A 20,380-nucleotide genomic window follows, 5' to 3' on the forward strand; every position below is an offset into this window, starting at 1 on the left:
TGTACGTGAAGCAGCTCTCTAACATTTATTTTGCCTCATACCTGTCACTTTAAATTATTCCTCTCAACTATGCCTGATACAAGGGGTAGCAAGCATAATGCTGATGCAAAAATGCTTTCCCACAGTGGTACCCACACGCAGGAAGCACGTTTGGATTTTTCCCAATTTTTCTCTGTAATCTCTCTGACTATAGCATGAAAGTGGACAAAAGAAGTTTCATATTATACTGTGTCATTTCTGGCATCCATTCTATACTAACAGACCAGAGAAAAGCCAAAATATTCCCAAATTTTCACAGCACATGTTTGTAAGCACTAGGAGGAAAAAAAATCATCAAACCTCAAATCTGCTGCAAATATCTTAGTGAACAGTCCTAGCTTAGCTATGATTTTTACTTTACAACAAAATAAAACCATGCACATTACACAAGAGCAGCTAACAAGGAAAAAATATGTAAATACTCAATAATTCTTTCACCAAGAAGCATCATACCAAAAAAACAGAGAATGAAGAAAATACAGGAAATGCATTATGCTTTACTCTAGTTTGAAGAAGTAATGTCAATATTCAGGAAAAAAAAATCAGCCTTTGATTGAAAGATATTCACACTTTAGAAGAGCCTCAAGTAACATACAGAAAATTGAATGTAATTAAAAAGCTCCGCTTCTGACATTAACACTAAATACAAGTTTTATTCAAGACAGTGTTCATGTAGTCACGTAGAATGAGTATAGAATTAATAAAACAAAGCTCTGTTTTACCAGAGCTCTTTAATTATATTCTTTATGCATCTAGAAAAACAAATAGAAATAATTTTTTATTGCTTTATCATACAAGAATCAAATTTAAGATTCAAACTGAGGCAAAAAGAAAAAATAAAGGTAACACTCAGAAGACTGAATTTCTATGAACAAGTAATGAACACGTTTAGATTGTGAGGAGAGATATCTTGACATTTCACTGAAACATAAATACTTGACTTTTTGGTATCCAGTATCTTAAGGTCATGCAGATAACTTTATATACTGCATAGAGGCTACCTATCTGAACAAGACAATAAGGAATAAGGATTTATTCAATGCTTTAATAAAAATGGTGTTTTGTAAATGGCAGCAAGCATCCGAAAACATTTAGATGAAACAGGTCAATTATTTCTTCATGCAAAATTTATCATGCCTTTGATTACAATGTTTGCTGCCAATTTTTTTGGTTTGTTTAAATATATAATGTATTAATAGTGTTAGTTTTGAAATTGAGAAAAGAACACAATAAAAACAACACCAAGCAGTTCTCAGGAATGTCACCTGTGCTATCAACTTCTGTAGGGCTGTGGGAACAAGACAAAGGTTCTTCCTCTGAGTCAGAATCAGAATCAGAATCAAGAAGCATGCGAGAACTGGAAGGCTTAGTGGCAATACTGACAGAGGTGGAAGAGTGCTTGTAGGTAAAAGACATGGATTCCACAGTGTGGGATTGAGTGATATGGACTAAACATAAAGAACAAAGGAGGAAAAAGGCAGAAAAGAAGTCAAAACAGAATTCCTAAGAAGAGAGTATTAGTTTTACATTTCATCACATAGCAAAATAATTGCAAATTAACTACTGTCATAGAGATGAAAAAAAAATTAGTTCCAATGTGAGACAATACATTTTTTTCAAGAAATTTTTTCAAATAAATTTAAGAATGAAGTATGATTACAGATAGATGTAGTTAGTACATGGATAGTGAACACTATCAAAGCATTGATAAGATGACAGAAACACAAAGATAAAAAGCCCCAGAAACATCAGAGGAGTATTTCAATATTTCAGCTTCCATGGTAAAACGCAGATATACAACCAATTAATGCAGAAATATTAATAAAAATAACATACCAGGGAATCCATCATCTGTCTCAGTATCTCCAGGTCCACTGCCTATGCTACTGTTATCTAGACCAATGTGCAATGACTGTAGCTGTGAACGAAGCTGTTCAATGTCACTATCTTTGCTGTCCAGAGTCATCTGCAGTTCAATGCGTATCTGACTCTCTTCTGCTATTTGCTGTAAGGATAAATGAAAAGATTTCCTATTGTCATTATATTCAGTTACTCAGAGAAAATGTAAGTAGAAAATTTTGGAGACTTTGCAGCCAGTCTCAGTAATATATACTGCACGTTTCTTTCGGACATGGAAATTCAGGAATAGACACTTTATATGCTACCTTAAAAAACTGAATCAATTCAATACATAATAAAGAAAATGCTATCAATGTTTATATTTGCAAAGAGAATCTTACTGCCTGCATTTCATTGATTTCTTTCTGATATTTGATCATCATTTGCGTTAACTTCTCTCGTTCAGATTTCAGTTCCATATGCAGTTTCCTATTTTCCTTTTCCTTCCGCCGTACATCAGTGTCAGCTCCACGTTTGACTGGACCCTTCCGATTCATGATCTCAGCCAATTTATTCACAGCCTTCCCATGGAAGAAAAAGAAGAAAAAACCACATCAATAAGTACATACTACTATGCTGTGAAGAAACAGTCTTCTCTCTCACCCATGACCAGGCACTTGTAACCTAATAGTAAACACTGCGTATCTGGTAGTACAAAGTTGTTTTAATTCATTGCATTGCTCAAAATTGTAAAGAAGGTCACGATTCCACTTTCACTTTAAGCAAACATTTGTTCAGAAGACTTCTACTCATTTAAATATTCTCTTCAGTTTCCGTTAGCTAGCCCCAAAATACATATTTGGATTAAAATGTCACTAACTTTAAAAAACAATTGAGATTGACATTAGAAATTTCACATTTTGTAGAAATTACAGAGGAATATAAATCAAGAGGAAAACCATATGAATTTGACTGAAATCTAGACTTATGCTGGTGGACTGCATCCACCAGGAATTAGGATTAGGATGATTAGGAATTCCTCTATGATGAAACGTGAAGTTGAAGTTTCACCACACAGTAAGTCTACTTAGTACAGGCAAAATAAGATCAATTCAACATATTTTGATTCAGTGTAAAAAAAACGTAAACAGTAAGTTTTCTACTAAAAATTATTTGTTTCATGAACACTATCTCTTCATTCATTTACATACATTTGCTTACCTGAGTTTTCAATGTTCTTTCATTCAATAACTGTTTCTCAAACTGTGCTTTAATATTTCCTATATTTGCTTCTTCTTCTTTTAGTTTTGTAATTTCTGTAAAAAAAAAATCAATGAAAGTTCATTACAAAAGAAACAGTACTATTAAAAATGATACTGTTTTCATACTAAACTGTATTTGGTTCAAGGAATACATACGTTCTTGTACTTCCTTCAGTTTATTGTTCAGTTCTTCTTTCTCATTAGCCAGATTAGCCACATCGCTAGTTAGTGTTCTATTTGCTTCCTCCAACTGCAAACAAAAAGTACATGTGACTATGCAACTAAAAACATTTGACATATGAAAGCATTACAGTACATCAGGAAATGCCTGAGAGCAAAAATGGGACAACATAAGGGGACTAGTTATAGAGAGGTAGGAGCACAGAAGACAATGATCAGAGAGATTCATGGAAGAAACAGGGTATGAGATTTTTATTTCAGTTAATTCATAAAAAAGATGTATTTTTAAATATCAGTTTTACCTTTAAGTATGCTAAACAGCGTTGGATAAATCCAACTGCAAATGAAACTAACGCCCACATAAACCTTTAACAAAATTAGGATGCATATTACTCACAGAGGCTATGGTGGCATCTTTCTCAGTAAGTTCCTGTTTATGCCGAGCCATCATCTCTTTAATCTCCAGTTCTTTCATAATCTTCTCTTTTTCCAAATCAGAATACTGTTCTTCGGCAATGGAACGTGCAAGTTGTTCTGAATCTGCTTTTGTCAAGGTAATCTCTAGCTGAGCCGCCAAGGAATCTCTGCAAATTATTAGTACATACTATTAACTCAAAAAATAGAAAGTTACTTAAAAAAAAAACAAAAAACACCTGAACAAAAGCAATAAAAAGCCATCCTTTTCTATGTATTAATAGCACTAGTAAAATCTACCTCTCATCCTGTAACTCTTGTATCTTTTGCTGTATTTCTTTACAAAGTTTCGTCTTTTCTTCACATTCTTCTTTAAGTTCTCGAACTTGTGTCTTATACAGAGTCTAGAATTTAAAGTAGGAAAAAAGGACGTGACTTCCATATTCTAGCTTGAAGGTACACAAAAATGATGTGATGATATAAGATGATGTAGTATACAGCTCTATAATCAGTTCAAGTACAGCAGTGCAATGCTTTCTCTAAATTTAACTAAAGGTCATCATCATTCCCGAATATGTCTTCATTTAAGATTTTTTGTTTTGTTTTGTATTAAACTTGTGTTATTTGTGAATGGATGTATGAGATACATTTTATATGCTTGCAAGCATACTGTGCGTAGGACTCACAATGTGAATTTTCTTTTCTCTACTATTTTAAATCCCTGTCAGAGGTAGATTAGGTTGAGCTTGGACTCTAACCATAAAAATGTATGAAAGCAACATGACAGCCCAAGAGGAAAAAGGCATAAAGGAGTAAGAGAAAAATAGATTAGAAAAGTATTTGAAATTTAGATTTTTTCTTAAAGGGGTACAAACCTAGAGATATAGAGGAAATGAAAGAAAAATTACACTGCTCTGTGCACTAAGAATGACTGAAAACAGATAAAGTGCAAGTGGATTTAGCGCAGGACTTGTTAGACAACTCCCTCAGAATTCTCTCTCTGGCCCATCCACAGCAGTCAGCTGACCTCAACTCTCCCATTCTGTCTCCTTTGAGATGTACAGCTTTTTGATCAGTTAGTCCTTTTCCTCACTGACATAAAGACCACAGTAGAAGCATAAGTTTCCTTTAATTTTCAAGCAAGTTCTCTGGCCTTTCCGTTGTGGCTGGCTGTGCACTATTAATATAAGTTAACCTTCATATGATAGTGATGATTTCTACCAACAATACCTATTTACTCTATTGTACCTATCACACTGAAGCAAAAACTCTCAAAAGGTCTCTGCCAAGTGTAACTATAATGCAGAAATTTCCTTCAAAGCCTTAAATGCACATTTCATAATGCCATATGATTCTGAGAATACAGCTTTTTTCTCCCTTGCAGCATGGAACAGATGCTAAATACAAAATGCTTGAAACATGCAGAAAATCATTTACACTGTGGAAAAGAAGGAAAAAGCTGCTTGACTACCTCCCACTAAAAACTGTGCTTGGGACTCCCTTCCAAAGCTGTTACATTTCTTAACGCAACCACTTTTACACTGCTCAGTGATCAAGAGCAAAGAGTGGTAACAGGGCTGCAGACAAGACTGAAGACAGACAGAAGGAAAAGAACTAGCCTAAGATTTGAGCAGTGAAATGCCTCATGGCTGAGGAGGAAGAAGAAAAGCTAACATTACACCTAAACATATTAGTATAAAAATAAAGAAGCATCAAGCATACCGAGAAATACTGTTCAGCTTCAAGTTGGTCTTGAAGCTCTTTCATTTGTCCATCTGCATCTTGACGTTCCCTAGGAAGGAATATAATACCTTTAAATAAAAGATATGAAGATATTCCAAACAAGTAAACAGAAAGGAGTTCATTTACACTCTTAACATCCTCAGTCTGTCTAGATCAAAGTATAATCTGCAATTAAACTTGACACTTCCTTCGGGTACCAGACTGTCTCTCATTTTCACCTGTGCAGCTCAGAACACTACACTAATGAGACATCAGTTTAACACTGCTCACTTACTAACTACAACAGTCTGACAGTTTAACCACTAAGACACACTGATAAAGCAAACAGCCACTGACAGAATCTTATTTCCATGTAAAACATCACTGATCTGATCTGACAGACTGTTTTGTTTCTTGTTTGCTAGAGCTCAGACTCTGAGAATGCCTTTATTCTTTGTCAGGCATCGTTTCTTGAATTCATCTTTTAAAACAACTCAGAAAGTCACTTAGTCACACAACAAAGAACAGTAATGTAGTAGAAAAGACTTCCACCATTATTTTATGTTATAGCAATCATCATATATAGTCTTCCAGGTGAGTAACTGCATCTTGCTCACAGAAAAGAAAAAGCACAAGGTACATCATCAGAAGTCTAAAAGAGCAAAGAATAAAACACACCTGATCTACATATTAAACTTGTCTTTTCTGTCACAAGAATGTTCTTTGTGTGAGAAAACCTTAATATTTATTTATTTTCAGTTGCAATAATTGCTTGTAAGCACTTGAAGAAGAATTGCTAGCATAACTCCTATTTGAAGGCCTACTACGTGTGATTCAACTCCCTTAGCACAGGCTATTTCCAATGGTTACACTTCACAGCTCTGTATTAGCATTACTGTCCAACTCTAATGACCTCTCCTAGACTAATAATGACAGCATCTTTCCTCTTTACTGAAGCTCGCAGTTGTTTAAAAGAAAATTTCCTAAGTATTCTCCTAAATAAATGTTTCTCAACTCTTCACGCTCCTGTGTTTAAGATTTTTCTTTTCCTTTACACCTTTTGTTTCTGATTATAGGTCTTCAGGGAAGCAAACATTTTCGATGGTAAATCTATACATTGCTCAATCACTAAGGCTAGAGTCGCTATAAATTATATTAAACAATTAAGTTTTGCATTATGGAATAGCATATTCTGTGTAAAAATCTTTAAAATTAATGTGGCTCTCAGCTTTTGCAAAAAGAAAATTAAAAATCAGCATTACTTTAAAAAATAGACTGAGCAGCTCTGCTTACTTGCGGAGTTCATTATTTTGTTTTTCCAGACTTAATTTGATTTCCTGAAGATGGTTATTCTCCTGTTTTAGCTGCTTCTCTGACATTTTTAAGGTATTGACCTGTTGTGTTTGCATCTTGAGGTCATTTTGAGTGAGACAACGCTTTTGTGTTTCTTGCTCTATTTTTAATGTCAGGTTTTTTACCTAAAAAATAAACAGAAATGTGAGTTTTACAAATCTACATAGGGAAATAACATTTAAACAGTGTTTCTTATTAACTCTTTCTACACTTTTGTGCAACTTGCACACATCTTTTGATAGACAAATGTATTTCTTGAATGAAGTTATTAGTACAGAATAAATAAGTTATTTTTCCATGTCCATCTCTTAGCATTTTACATTCCAGAAGAAAAACTTTTTAAGATCAAAAATGCCAGAATACTTCAGAAAAGTGAAACTACAGAAAGCAAAATTTAAATCCAAATACAAAGAAGTAAAAATTGCTACCATTTACTTTCAAATACATCCCTAAATACAGATATAACAGAGAAAATATGAAGACATTTAAAACAAGGTTCCAGCTGAGAATTCTTTTGTCACTGTTACGTACATCTTCATTTAGTATATCCTTTTGCCTAAGGAGTTCGTTTATTTTCTGTTGTGATTGTTTGAGATCACAGTCCAACATGGAACGTTGCTTTTCAGCTTCTAACAAACGATTTTCTACTTTTTGCTTTAAAGCTCTCTCTTCCAAAAGTTTCTTCTCCATTTCTGTGAAGGAGATTTAATATCAATGCAAAGCAGTCAACATTTCAGAGGGTTTCAAGAGTGAGAAGGAGGTGGGAGGAAGGAGGAGGTCTATCCCTTATTAACAACAAATAAAATGTTTGTTCTTTTAACACTGAAGAGAAAGATTGCTGAAAAGTAATTCATTAAAATTTTCACAGTAAACCATGAAAAAGCATCCAAGAGGATGCTTTGCAAGTATTTCTGCCTGAGACCTATTTCCTACTTCTGAGTTTCAAGATAACTTCTAGCTTATCTGCAACACATCTGGAATGGATAAAAGGGCGGTTACTTTTTAAAGAAATATTTTGTATCAATCTATGAAGCATTGCTTTGACAATAATAATCTGAAATCAACTAAGAAGTTGAAGCTGTTCAGGAAACTGATAGACCAAGTGACTCATACATTACCACTGCATTGTTTGTGCTTTTTTGAAACATCTGCAAGCTCAAAATTTTTGTGAATGCTCTGCAATTGGAATGATAAGATACATAGGTTGCTTTTTAATCCGTTGCAATAGACATAAGCAATTCAATTAAAAAATAAGAGCCATCTTCTGGAGTTGTTTGCTAACTCCCCTCTCTCTGAGAGATTTCAATTGTCAGGAGACACCAGAATACGCATGGTGATGATGGAAGCCTACCAAAGGCTTTACTGTTTTTAACGCTATCTAGTAACCTATTTAAGTTGTTACACTGCTGACATATTCTATTTAGGAAGACAATAAGAAATTTGACTACGTAGATAAGCTCTTGAAAGTTTATATTACTAGAACTGTTTGAAAGATTTAAGAAAAATTAGTTCAGAATACCCTAGCACAGAAAATGAATTAGTGATGTCAGCAACAGAGAGCCTGCTTTACTCAGCAACTAACTGTCTTCAACCTAGCAAAGCAGACAGAGAGATTACAACTGATTTTTAAAACTGCTTTACGATGCTAATTGTGTTTAAAAAAAGAACAGAAGAACTGAAAGAAAAAAAAAACACACTACATTTAAGTTCCCAGTAACACTAAAAGATTATATTACCTACATTCTATAATTTATACTTAAGTCAAACTGTAATGTCAAATAAATACCTTTCATGGCTTCAGATTTTGCTTCCTCTATAGATTCATAAATCTTATTTTTGTCTGCTAGTCGTGCTTTTGTGGCTTTATGCTCAGCTTCCTCTTGTTCAAGGTTCTGCTGCATAACTTTGAATTTGTATGTCATATCTATTTCCATGTTGCTCTTTTCCTGTTAAAGAAAAAAAATACATTAAAATAAAATTTAAATACATCAGGTTAAATACAAAATTTTGGACAACAGTAACATCCTACTTGGAAGTAATCTAACAGCAGAAGAAACAACACAGACCCTAAGGTACTAAGAATACATTTCATCAACTGTTTTTCTGGTGATAACGTGCTCTAGAAGTTCGCATTGACATTACCAGTTGCAAAAAGTTATAGAATTAGAGCCTTAAAAAACAGTGTTTTGTGAAAAGAGTTCAAAAATTACATTTATTGAAGAATTGTTTGAATACTTATGCTTCGATAAAAAAATATGAAAAAATATTAGCTGAAACCTTTTTTATTTTTGGCAATACTGACAGTTCAAAAAAGGTCAGATTTTGCACCAGAAATGACGTGTTATTTCTGCACTTCTAAGCTATACATTGGAGTGCATTATTACGTACTTCAGAAATACAATATATTGGAAAATGGTGTCTTTTTTCCCCACTTTTCAAATTGCAATAACAACAACAAAAAAGTGACACTGAAAACAACTTGTATTTTTTTCACAAACTTTGTCCCATGTCTCAATTAACAAATGCACAAGTTTTAAAATTAAATAAGAATGTAATACCAAAGTTTACTTAGAAGTGCTGTTACCTTCTCTAAATCTGTGAGCTTTTCCTGCAATTGCCTCTTCTCCATTTCCAGTTTGGCTAATGCACTCTTTCCATTTTTCACTTCTTCCTCCAGGCTAGATATTCGACCTAAAAATGAACAAAACATCTATGAGGCTGGGCAGCATTTGGAAAAAGAATGTACTGTATCTACTTAAACAAACATTTCAAACGTAACAGCTTCCAGTTCTGACTATTAAGAAGAGCTCCCTTCAGGGTGATTTTAGAAGTTATCAATAACATGCATTCTTATCTTATATATATCCTTGCTCATGTTCACTTTACTGTGTCCTCACTTAAATAACACTGTATAAAACAGCATACTAATCTAGTCACAGCAAACTAATCTAGTCACAGTTTGAAGCTCAAATAACATCACAAAACCTATTTTTACTTCTGAAACTAGAAGAAAGCTTAACAGTTGCTGTAATACCTTGTAAATCACTGATGATCTCTGATCCATGACTTCGATCTCTCCTTTCTGATTCCAGAGCTGACTGAAGATTGAGAAAGTCCTTCTCTAGTTTGAGTTTAGCATTCTCCAGCAGACAGTTCTTATCCTGAAGTTCTCGATTATTAGCTTCCAGCTGCTGGATTTGCTTTGTACTTTCTGTCTGGTTCTTCCTTAACCTGGTTGCAGTATCAGACTCTGATCGCAGCAAAGAATTGGCTTCATCCAACTAAGGATTGATAAAAACATACTTCAGAAACAATTAAAATGTTAACATCTACCAGTGCTATTACAGATTATTACACTTAACAGATTAAAGAAATAAGAAGTGGTATTTTTTAAGATTATTTTTGAACACAAGAACATGAAAAAAAAGAATGGCTTTTAAAACTTCATTACACATTTTAACTCCCACCACTACTAACACAATCTGAACTTCAAAAAGCTACTATTTTAAAATAAACATATAAAAAGTTGGCATGCCTGTCTTTGTAGTTGATTGATTTTCTCATTGGATATTTGAGAGTTCTGATTCCTCTTTTTTAAATCTTCAAGCTGGTCTTTCAAACTGTTAACTGGAACAAAAACAATTCAAAATTGTTAATCAATGTAGTGAAAAAACTTTATAACTCATTTATTTTATCTTTTAAAAAGCCACATCAAAATATAACCCTTCAAACATTGTTCAACATACCCTCATTTTCTAAATTGCGTTTCTTATCTGCTTCATGTTCTGCTTTTCTCTGGTATTCTGTATTCTTATGCTGAAGAAGAGCCTTCTCTCTTTCTAGCTGTCTGACTGCAGACTCTACATTCTTCCTTGAAGTTATCTGGACACATTAAAAAAAACCACACTAATTACATACAGAATCCTGACATTTTTCAAGTGATAAAGAACAGCTCATGCATTCAGTTTAGTTCAGAGTGGAGAAAGACACGTTCCATTTGCTTACTGCAAACACAGCATATCAGAGCACATGTTCAAATACAGCCCAGAATAACTACAGCCAGGAGCTTTTACCATTTAAGACTGTATGATGGCTTGACTTCAATGAATATTGTAATCTGTTAGCATCATGAAGCACAGAAACATACATGTACTGGAAGATCTCAACATTCACCTGAATGAACAGTACATTAAGTAAATTTGCAGTAGCATTAAGATGCAAAGCTGGGCAAAATAAGGACCTTTTACTGACACAGTTCGGACAGGTACAAAAAATGCTGCAAAGAATGGGCTTCCTTTTCTATCAACATCAATCTCACTTTCAAATACAATTACTAGAATTGTATATGGGGTATTTATATTATGTTATCCTCCAAATTAAAAATTTGGAGATTCTGAAGATAAGGAGATTAGAGAAGTCATAATGAAAATCTTTCAGGAAAGGCAACAATGTAATGCTTGTGAATATCAGGAAATCAGCTGGTGTTACTTGCCATAAATATACAGCTACTCAAAGGTAATTTTCTGGTTCCTAAGGAAAAAAAAAGTAACACATAAAAACGCTCAAGTTCTAATTCCAATAAGAAATAACTTACCTCTTCATCTAGCTCTTTCACTATCTTCTCTAACCGAGTATTAGTAGACCTGAAGGAATTTGAAAAATATTTTTAAACCTTACTGATCACACAATAATTAGACTGTTTGGATATGTCTCATTAATTTTATGTAAGCTACCCTATTTTCAGCAATCACATGAAATTTTGACGGCTGGGGAAATCACTCAAACAATAGAGAGATTCTTATGGAGAGATAAGGAAAAAAAAAAATGTAGCCATGGGAGTAGCAAGAACTTTTAAGCTTTTAATCATTCAAAAACAAAAGGTGTAATAACACTTCTTTATGAACATATCAAATATTTCAAAATAATCTCACCTGTACTTCTGTTCTAGTTCATCTTTGGCTTGTAATTCATTACTGAGCTGTTCTTCTAACTTGCTTATTTTTTTCTGAAACTGAGCAAAATGTGAAAATAAGCATGGCCATTATATAAGATTGGAATCACAGTGTAAAACAGTTTAATAACAAAAAAAGTGAAAGCAAAGAAAATGAATTCAATCTACCATTATGTGTTTTTTGTGTCTTTTTTTTTTAAACCATCACCAGAAGATTATTGCATTTCTATTTCTCATCTGTACAAGTTATTAATCTTGATAATTTTTAAAATACCGATGTGTAGTAACAGAATTTCCTACATGCTATATTAAAGCTAACTATCATAGAGTGATGTGCCACAGACTGAGAGTCATAAAATTTCTACTGGCAAAGAATGTGTCTGCTGGCCAATTGCTCTCCTTTTTCTCTGTCTAGAGGCCTGCTGGAGCAGAATTTTTGGGATAGTCTTTTCTAGGTAAAATATAAATCATAAAATAAAAAGGTGGGTACATAACTATATTGGACAATATTCAGAGAATATCAGACAATATTCAGAAAACACTAAACATGCTCAATGATCTCACATATTCAGAATATTTTTTCCATCTAGCACACGCAGAAGAAACACTTTTGAAATTTGGGAATGTTTTCTTTTCCTCAATAAAATATTAAAAAGATATTGTGAGTCAAGTAAAAATAAATAAATAAATAAAAAGGATTATAATTATAATGAGCTTTTTAAATTGACCCATGTCTTCAGGCTTTCCAATTAATTTCTTTTCCTCCCTTTCTCTTCCTCCTCCAACCCCTAAACATAAAATGTAAAAATGTGGTTTTCTAAAATACTTTGTAATTGTTACAATTATAAGATTACCGTAACAGGGACACTTAAAAAGACATCAAAACCCAAGACTCACTGCTTGAAAAAATAAAAATTAAAAAAGTTGTCAGAATGAAATGCAAAGTTTTACCAACTACATTTACTATCCCCATATAAAGCAAGTATCATGAACATGGCACTCTGTATTTTAAACAGTTGCATTTCGTATTAAACAGGAAACTAAAACTATTATTCTGTTCACTAATGACAGGAAGGAAAGAAGTGGAGTCCCATAAATATTTGCGCTTAAATTTATGCTGCCCAATACGTAATGCATTTCCTTTACAACTCCTTTTCAAAGTTTAACAATTAAGTAAGCTTTAACAAATGTTAACCATAAACTAGCTACACTTGAATAATACAAATGTTTAAGTAGTATAATGAAGTAAGTTTGTTACATGAAAAAATCTGTAGCATTCTCCTGTCATCTGCATATTTAAATTCAGTTGGCGATCTTCAAAAAAATGGATAAACGTGCTTCAGACACTCACTTCAACTGAGAGAAAGATTTATGCTCATAAACATTCCTTTATCAATGTAGGTGACAATTTACACTTCCAAACTCTGGATAAATCTGTCATGAATCACAGACAGTGTGCAGCCACGAATCACAACCTTTCCAAGAGTAATGCTGTTTGGAGCAAACAGAGCCTTACACATTTGTTTTCAAAACAAATTCTGGATTCCAAAAGAAGTCAAGAAAAATCTGTATTCATTCATCTTCACACAGGAGTGCCTTAACACTTGAATATAACAACTCATTCATAAACTATTTCAAAACATAATTGCTTTACTGTTAACAAACTGGTGAATAAACATTTACGGTATTTCATGATAAATCGTGTCCACACAAATCATGTGGGAATGATTTGCTTCCTTTCATAATTCAAATAATACACTCACCTACCTCCTTGCTGTCCTGTAGACGGAAAACATAGTTTTTATCAATGAGCATTGAAAAACTAAAAGGCACCCCCCCCCCAACACCGGTTCTTGACACCGGTTTTGACTTTGCTTTTTCTTAACAGACTTAACCAAATTAGTTAACCATTCATTAATACTTACAAAAAAGGCACTAACCTCATTTTTACTAGATTGCACCGATTCATTTTCTCTGCAAGATTGAGAGGAGTCACTTAGCAACCTGTCAAAAACAAAAACAAATCCCTCCTGCTCTTATTCGAGTTTTCAACAACTCTGGCAACCTCACCAATCAAGGCATTTTAATCACTTCTCTCAAGTCTTAATTTGACCTAGGCTATTCTCAGAATGAAGCCTGTTTTACCTCGGTAAGAGCTTTCTAATTTGAATCTTTTCTAATTTGAATCTTTTCTAATTTGAATCTCTCTAATTTGAATCTTTTCTTAAGTGAAGTACAACATTGAAGACACTTCCAAATCCGTAACAGCTTATTTTTTAATTAATACAATTATTTAGTGACTATTCAAACACACTGAATACGACTAACAATGCAAAATAAAGGCAAGGGGGGGGGGCAAGTGATGCCTTAGCAAGCTATTATTTTGCGTAAACTTTTTTCTAATTCTACTAATACAAAATTATTTTAGAGCTAAATTACAAATCTAGTATTTTAAAATCTAGTATTTTAAACCCAAAACCAGATTTTCAAAGAGACTATAAATTTTTATGTATATAAAAATATTATTTATTTAAACAGAATTATCAAGGTAGCCACAATTGTTAAATTCTACTTAAATTCTGCATTTTGTATCTTCACAATTGGACACAAATGAAATAAAGCAATGAATAAATTATGTATCTAGGGTAAAAATAAAGGGGGGGATAGGATAGAAGAAAAATCTGCAGGTGTACTTCTAAAAATGCATATTAAATTCTCACATACAAATTGTCTCTATAGTAGGTAAATCCTATAAAAGGCAGCTGGTTTCCCACGAAGGCTTTGGGGATTGGAAAGGTTTCCACGTCTCCCTTGTCATCCTCAATGTCATCAAAATTACTGCTGTCTATATCACTGCTAAGCTCAGGAACAACAGGAGCAGCAGCTACAGAAAGGGGAGAAAAGATCAACTTTATTCCAGCCACTTTGCATATACTGGTATCTCTCTAATATTAAGAAGCATACAATGTAAGTTGTCATGCTAGTTAAATATCTATTAAACATGCAGTAGAACTGTAAATATTACTGTGAAGATTTTTTTCCCCTAAGGAAAAGTATTTTTTCATTATTTGCTTAATATATGGAATATCTAAGGCTCAAAATGTATTTGCTAAAGTAAGCACATTTTAGAATGGAACACTAAATACAATCACCATTTTAAGAAACTTCAGTAAATACTTTAGAAGTTATGATCAAGCACAGGAACAGAAGTACTTGTTTTTCTGCCTAAAGCTATCAAGTTCTCAATACTTTCAGTGAAAAGCAGTAAAACCAACAAGACCACTCTTATAGCTAGTCTTAATTACAGATTAAAAAAAAAAAAAGGTTAAAAGGTTAAAAAATGAATAAAATAAAACAAAAACCCATCAGAACAACAATAACAAAAGTCACAAAAATAGAACCTAATTAGCATTCATTCTGCCAAGATTTCTAAAACATCCAGTTTTGCCGTTCAAATCTATAGAAATCTATAAATTCAAACATGATAAATGTGAGAATAATTTCAGTGGGAAAAACGTCTATTTATTATCTCTTACTGATACAGTTTTTATAATACAAATGATAAATAAGAAAGTTATCTGTAAGTTGTTATCTGTCCTGATAACAGAAAAGATTTGCTGAATTTATAGAGCCTAAAGTTTTTCATATATGCTTTTACTGAACAGTAGCCTTATGCAAATACTTAAAAAAAAAAGCTTACTTTTAAACTAATTTACTTACTCTCTCGAATGTTGTCCCAGTTCCACTGATCACTCTTAAAGAAAGGGTGATGCTTTATTTCTTCTACCCCATTTCTCCCAAGTCGCACATCCCTAAACGTAGCAAAGAAACCAAATTCACATTAGGAAAAACTGCACTTTGTTTTGCTTTGTTTTTAAATTCTGACTTGCTCATAAGCAGCAAAGCAACTTTCTGTAAAGGCTGTCCCTGTAAACCGCATTAATAGTCAAATAAAAGAAAAAAAGAAAACCAAAAAACCACCAACCACAGATCTGTAGCTTCTTATATAAAATGTACTTGGTTTCTTAATATCCACTGCCTGCGACTGCTAAAACGTCCAGAAGTTGGAGTCTGCCACGTGGGGAGTAAAGCGAGAGAGAGAGCACTGAGGCAAAAATAAGAAGAAACTAAAAACAAAAACAAAACCCAACACCCTGGGGGAAAAAAAATTGCTGAAGTCCGGTGTCTGCCAAACCACATGACAAACCTTAAGACTCGAGTGCAGGAAGGTCTAACTTACTGCACAGAACAGTTATTCAAAGCTGAACTGAAATAAATATTTTAAGAATTCCATCCTCTGCCCCATAACTAACCCTGACACATCTTTTGCTGATATTTACAATGAAGCAAACCTAAAGTTCAACAAGAAACTTCCAGTTTGACCAAGAGAAGTTTCCCTTAAAATGATCTGCAGGAACAGAACATAAAACCGATGCGTGTAACACAACTAATAAATCACAGGGTAGATGCTTATTTCTTCTTGTCCCTTTAAGTGCCTCAGCAGTTATCACGCATACAGAAAGAAGGCATCTGTTTCAAATAAGTCGCCCGAGCACTGCATTAAATATAAACAGGAAGACGGACACACGTAGTGGAAGTACACCTCGCAGCATTCGCATTATTAAATTCTACCCCTATTTTCTCTCCACCCTGCAGCTACTGGTTTGAAACACTTAACGCCTATCTTTCCTGAGCAAGTGGGATCCTGCTCAGCAGAACAAACAATTCTCTTTGAATGCAAAAAACATTATAAGACGATGCATTTCTGCATTTATTTTTACTAATCCCTCATTCTCTATAAGCTAGATTATCTACAAGTCAAATTTGGGTCATCACCGGAAAGCATAAAAAGGCATTATCAACCCATAGTTAACTTTGGACCTACAGCGTTGTTCTTTTAAATCAAAGAAATTTAACATAATCTGTGCTTTCTAACAGTAAAAATTCAAATATTCAGGTCAAGAACAAGCTTACACAGCTAATATCAATAAGTAGAGCTCAGCTCTACCAAGGGAGACCTCTATGATTAATTTATAGCCAGAACAACATCCTCTTTGTTTGCTAGCTACACTTATCAATTAGTACCATAAGGTAAATGAAAAAAAGTTCAAATGTTCTATGAAAAAATGAACAAACTAGGTAAATGTATGCTTATCTTCATAAAAGCATGTTTTCATTTTTTATAAGCAACATCCACTTAGTCACTGAGCACAACAATTTGGTCCCCCTGCCTTTAGGGGCTTAAAAATTACTTCCAACCTTACAGGTTTGTTGCTGTGTTTTACACCACACAACAGCTGGGAGGATTTGTCCAGCACAAATTATGTTGTAGCATGAGCCATCAGAACTACTCACAGAAATAAAATGGAGCACCTGGAAAACACCCCAAAAGAAAAACTAGAGCGCAGATGATTTTGCAGAAGAGATTTGAACATAAGTTAGGAAAAGCAATGGAAGGAATTCATTTTTACAATGTACATGTGCTAATACCATCTAAAATAGAAGCAGTACCAAAATAATACATACACCTACCTGTCAGTTAAAAAGGCACAGATGAGGTTCTTTGCGTGCTTAGAGATTTCCACATCATCTGGGAAATGTAATGAGTTCTTATGATCCATAATTTTACTGTATGTTCCTACTAAGGAGTCTGCATAAAAAGGAGTATCGCCTGAAAATAAAATAGCAAATTGACTGATTTTCAGGCGTGTTCAAGTCATGTAAGTTGAAGAAGACAAAAAAAGAGAAGAGATGTAAAGTCTACAAGCAGTTTAGCCTGAAATTGCCTTTACATTTAAGAGAGAAAAAAGGAGTACAAGGTACAAAATAGCATATCCTGCTAGAATATTCCTTTTTCAAAATGCCTGTTACACATTAAACCATTCTCTGTATGACATATCACTACCAAACTTTTGCCCAATGACTTGCATCTTTTGTTCTACCTGAATAGTGTCGCTGTGCTTTCTAATTTACGTGATGGATGACACCCACATGTAAGCCGCTCTTCAAGCACTTCCAAGGGTGTAGGGGAGGAAAACTCAGCAAGGATTTGCTGAGGCACATTCCTTGAAGAGACTCCACCACTGCTCTCCCAGCCCCTATCCAGGGGCAGGTGAGCCTGGGGCAAGGCAGTTCTGATCAGGAGCCTTCAGAGCACGTTACGGCACCACCAAACCCAGATTCTCAAATCTTGCTGACAGACAAATTATATCGGCTTGGGTGCCCATATTAACATGGGCAGGCAGCTTTTAAAATTCAGCCCTTTCTCACCCAGAAGCTTGCAGTGTAAGGTTTAGTTAATTTTAGTTTCTTTGCACACGTAAACTTAGAAAGGTAAAACTGGGACAACTGAAGAAGAATCAGTATCAATAAAGGTATGTGACATTGAAGTTCACTGACAACATCCTGCATATATAAATGGTTTGGGTCAGTAACCAAGAGGCCGCAACTTTTACGGAAATCCCTTTTCACAACCAATCCACAGGCCTAATGGAGGAGGTGAATAATTAATGGCTTATTAATTAAAATTAATTAACAATAAATAATTAAACAAGTGTGAAAGTCCACAAAGGCTTTTAAAAACGATTGTCAACTGTCTCTTGACAATGCTACTTCAGAATTGAAATGCTAATGCTAAAATTCTTTTATGTTAGGTACTGTTACTGGGGTGAAAAAAAAGAACTTTTCAACGGTCAAAATCCTGGGGGCTCAGCACAGGACAGGAAAGGAGGACTCAAGCAACACTCGGAAGTTCACAGGTCTTTTATTGGTGGTAAGTGAAAGGCAAGCAGGGGCCAGCTGCAGGAAGGTACCCCCGCTTCCCACTGGTGGTAAATCCACAGTCATTCCCCCAGTCCGTCCCTGGCTGGACATCGGCCTCCTCAGGCTGTGCCTTGATGGTCTGCCCCCATTTTCTTCATGGGTGCTTGTTCTTGGGCTGGACATCGGCCTCACGCGTCACCATGGCGGTCTGCACCAACTTTATTGGTGGGTGTCTGCCTGTGGCCTGGATGTTGTTCTCAGGCTGCGCCATGATGGTCTGTGCCAAGTCTGTTGGCGGGCATCTGCCTGTGGCCTGGACATTGGTCTTCTCAGGCTGAGCTCTGATTCCTTCCGCCAACACTGTTGGTGGCTATCTGCCCCAAACTGCCATCATTTTGTTAATGTCGACCCACGTCCTGATGGTCAGCAAATACTTTGTCAGTGGGTCCAATTCCAATTCTGCATCATCCACCTTTTGACGCTTACGGGGGGGTTGGCCATCGAGGTAATCCAGTTCTTGGGTGGATTTCCTCTTCCTCCCCAGCCGCACCATTTCATCCAGCCTTGGACGCTTACATGGGGGTTGGCCACTGAGGTGTCCAAATCTCACTTCTTGAGATTTTCTCTTCCGTCCCAGACGGAACATTACATCCATCCTTTGGCTTTTGCAATGCACCGCTCAAAGGCTGGCAGTACCTGCCTGACTTCTCTGCACCCTGCCTACTCCAAGTCTCCTTGAACTGCAGGAGCGAGAATCTTGGCAAGATGTTGCCAGACACAGGGCAGCCCTTTTTATAGGGTGACCCTCACAGTAGATGGCAGGTGACATCACAGGAGGCCCCTTGGTGGCAAAGGAGACAGATACTGAGTACACCCAGCATCATTTTGCTCATCCTTACCACAGATCTAACAAGCAGTCTTCTCCATTTCATCTCCAATTCATCCATCTTACATGACTCAACAAATGGTGTACCTTGCTGTGGGAGATGGTGCTGATCAGGAGAAACTTCTTAGAAAAAGTGGTTAAAATTGGAAGGGGTTGCCCAGGGAGGTGGTGGAGTCACCGTCCCTGGGGGTGTTTAAGGAAAGGTTGGACATGGTGCTTAGGGACATGGTTTAGTGGGTGATGTTGGTGGTAGGGGGATGGCTGGACCAGATGATCTTGGAGGTCTTTTCCAACCTTAATGATTCTGATTCTATGATAAGAAAAGTGATAAGGGTTTCAAACGTCAGCTAGCCACTATCAAACACTCCAAGCCATCTTATAGGTGCCTGTTTCATAACAATATGCACGTGGGAGTAGAAGATCTGTCTTGAATAGTTCAAATACAAGAACCAAGAAAATTAAAAGGTTATCTAAGAGAAGCAGCATCTTGATTCAGACACTGTCAAATGGATCTCACATGAGCCTCAAATACTGTGTTTGTAAACAAAGCCACTGAAGAAAATCATGTTGGTGCTGGTAGACAGGAAATACAACTGAGGTTGGAATAAGATGATGACTGTAGAACAACAAATAAACAAACAAATTACAGGGCATAACCAGGCCCTGTAATTTTCAGTATAAAGGTGAAGCAGGTTTTAACATTTCAAAAAGACTGCACAGATAGTAAATCACATATCCTCTTCAGAGGCAGAGAGAGGCTCAGATTAAATGAAAAAAGGGGGGGGGGGGGGGGGGGGGGGACGACATGAGAAGCGCAAAGAATTAAGAGAGAGAGTTCAGCAGAAAGGGTACAGTGTTAATCACATCTAGCAGTATGACGTGGCTAAAACCAAAACAGAAACAAAGCCATGACTTAACTCCCATCAGAAAAAGCGTCTAAAAATCATAGCCTTAACAAAACCAAAGATTCCA

The 20,380-nt window shown here is 35.2% G+C and overlaps 1 protein-coding gene across 3 annotated transcripts in view; it reads right to left on the minus strand.

The window, feature by feature from the left end:
• The window catches only part of ROCK2 (Rho associated coiled-coil containing protein kinase 2), a 104,020-nt gene that overhangs the window by 11,793 nt on the left and 71,847 nt on the right, over positions 1-20,380 (minus strand). For 2 of the 3 annotated variants that reach the window (XM_066994934.1, XM_066994935.1), the window contains 21 exons: positions 17,293-17,431; positions 15,481-15,572; positions 14,485-14,644; positions 13,701-13,764; positions 11,741-11,820; positions 11,404-11,452; positions 10,556-10,691; positions 10,345-10,436; positions 9,844-10,090; positions 9,394-9,500; positions 8,596-8,755; positions 7,341-7,501; positions 6,750-6,934; positions 5,457-5,526; positions 4,035-4,138; positions 3,718-3,904; positions 3,297-3,390; positions 3,100-3,194; positions 2,280-2,459; positions 1,876-2,044; positions 1,305-1,487 (listed from right to left, as the gene is read on the minus strand). In XM_066994934.1, the coding sequence (XP_066851035.1) occupies positions 1,305-1,487; positions 1,876-2,044; positions 2,280-2,459; positions 3,100-3,194; positions 3,297-3,390; positions 3,718-3,904; positions 4,035-4,138; positions 5,457-5,526; positions 6,750-6,934; positions 7,341-7,501; positions 8,596-8,755; positions 9,394-9,500; positions 9,844-10,090; positions 10,345-10,436; positions 10,556-10,691; positions 11,404-11,452; positions 11,741-11,820; positions 13,701-13,764; positions 14,485-14,644; positions 15,481-15,572; positions 17,293-17,431 (2,754 nt within the window). The remainder of the gene's footprint in view (positions 1-1,304; positions 1,488-1,875; positions 2,045-2,279; positions 2,460-3,099; positions 3,195-3,296; positions 3,391-3,717; positions 3,905-4,034; positions 4,139-5,456; positions 5,527-6,749; positions 6,935-7,340; positions 7,502-8,595; positions 8,756-9,393; positions 9,501-9,843; positions 10,091-10,344; positions 10,437-10,555; positions 10,692-11,403; positions 11,453-11,740; positions 11,821-13,700; positions 13,765-14,484; positions 14,645-15,480; positions 15,573-17,292; positions 17,432-20,380) is intronic. The other variant, XM_066994936.1, reaches the window with a different exon arrangement.

Source organism: Anser cygnoides, chromosome 3 (assembly GCF_040182565.1).
Source record: "Anser cygnoides isolate HZ-2024a breed goose chromosome 3, Taihu_goose_T2T_genome, whole genome shotgun sequence".
Lineage (NCBI taxonomy): Eukaryota > Metazoa > Chordata > Aves > Anseriformes > Anatidae > Anser > Anser cygnoides.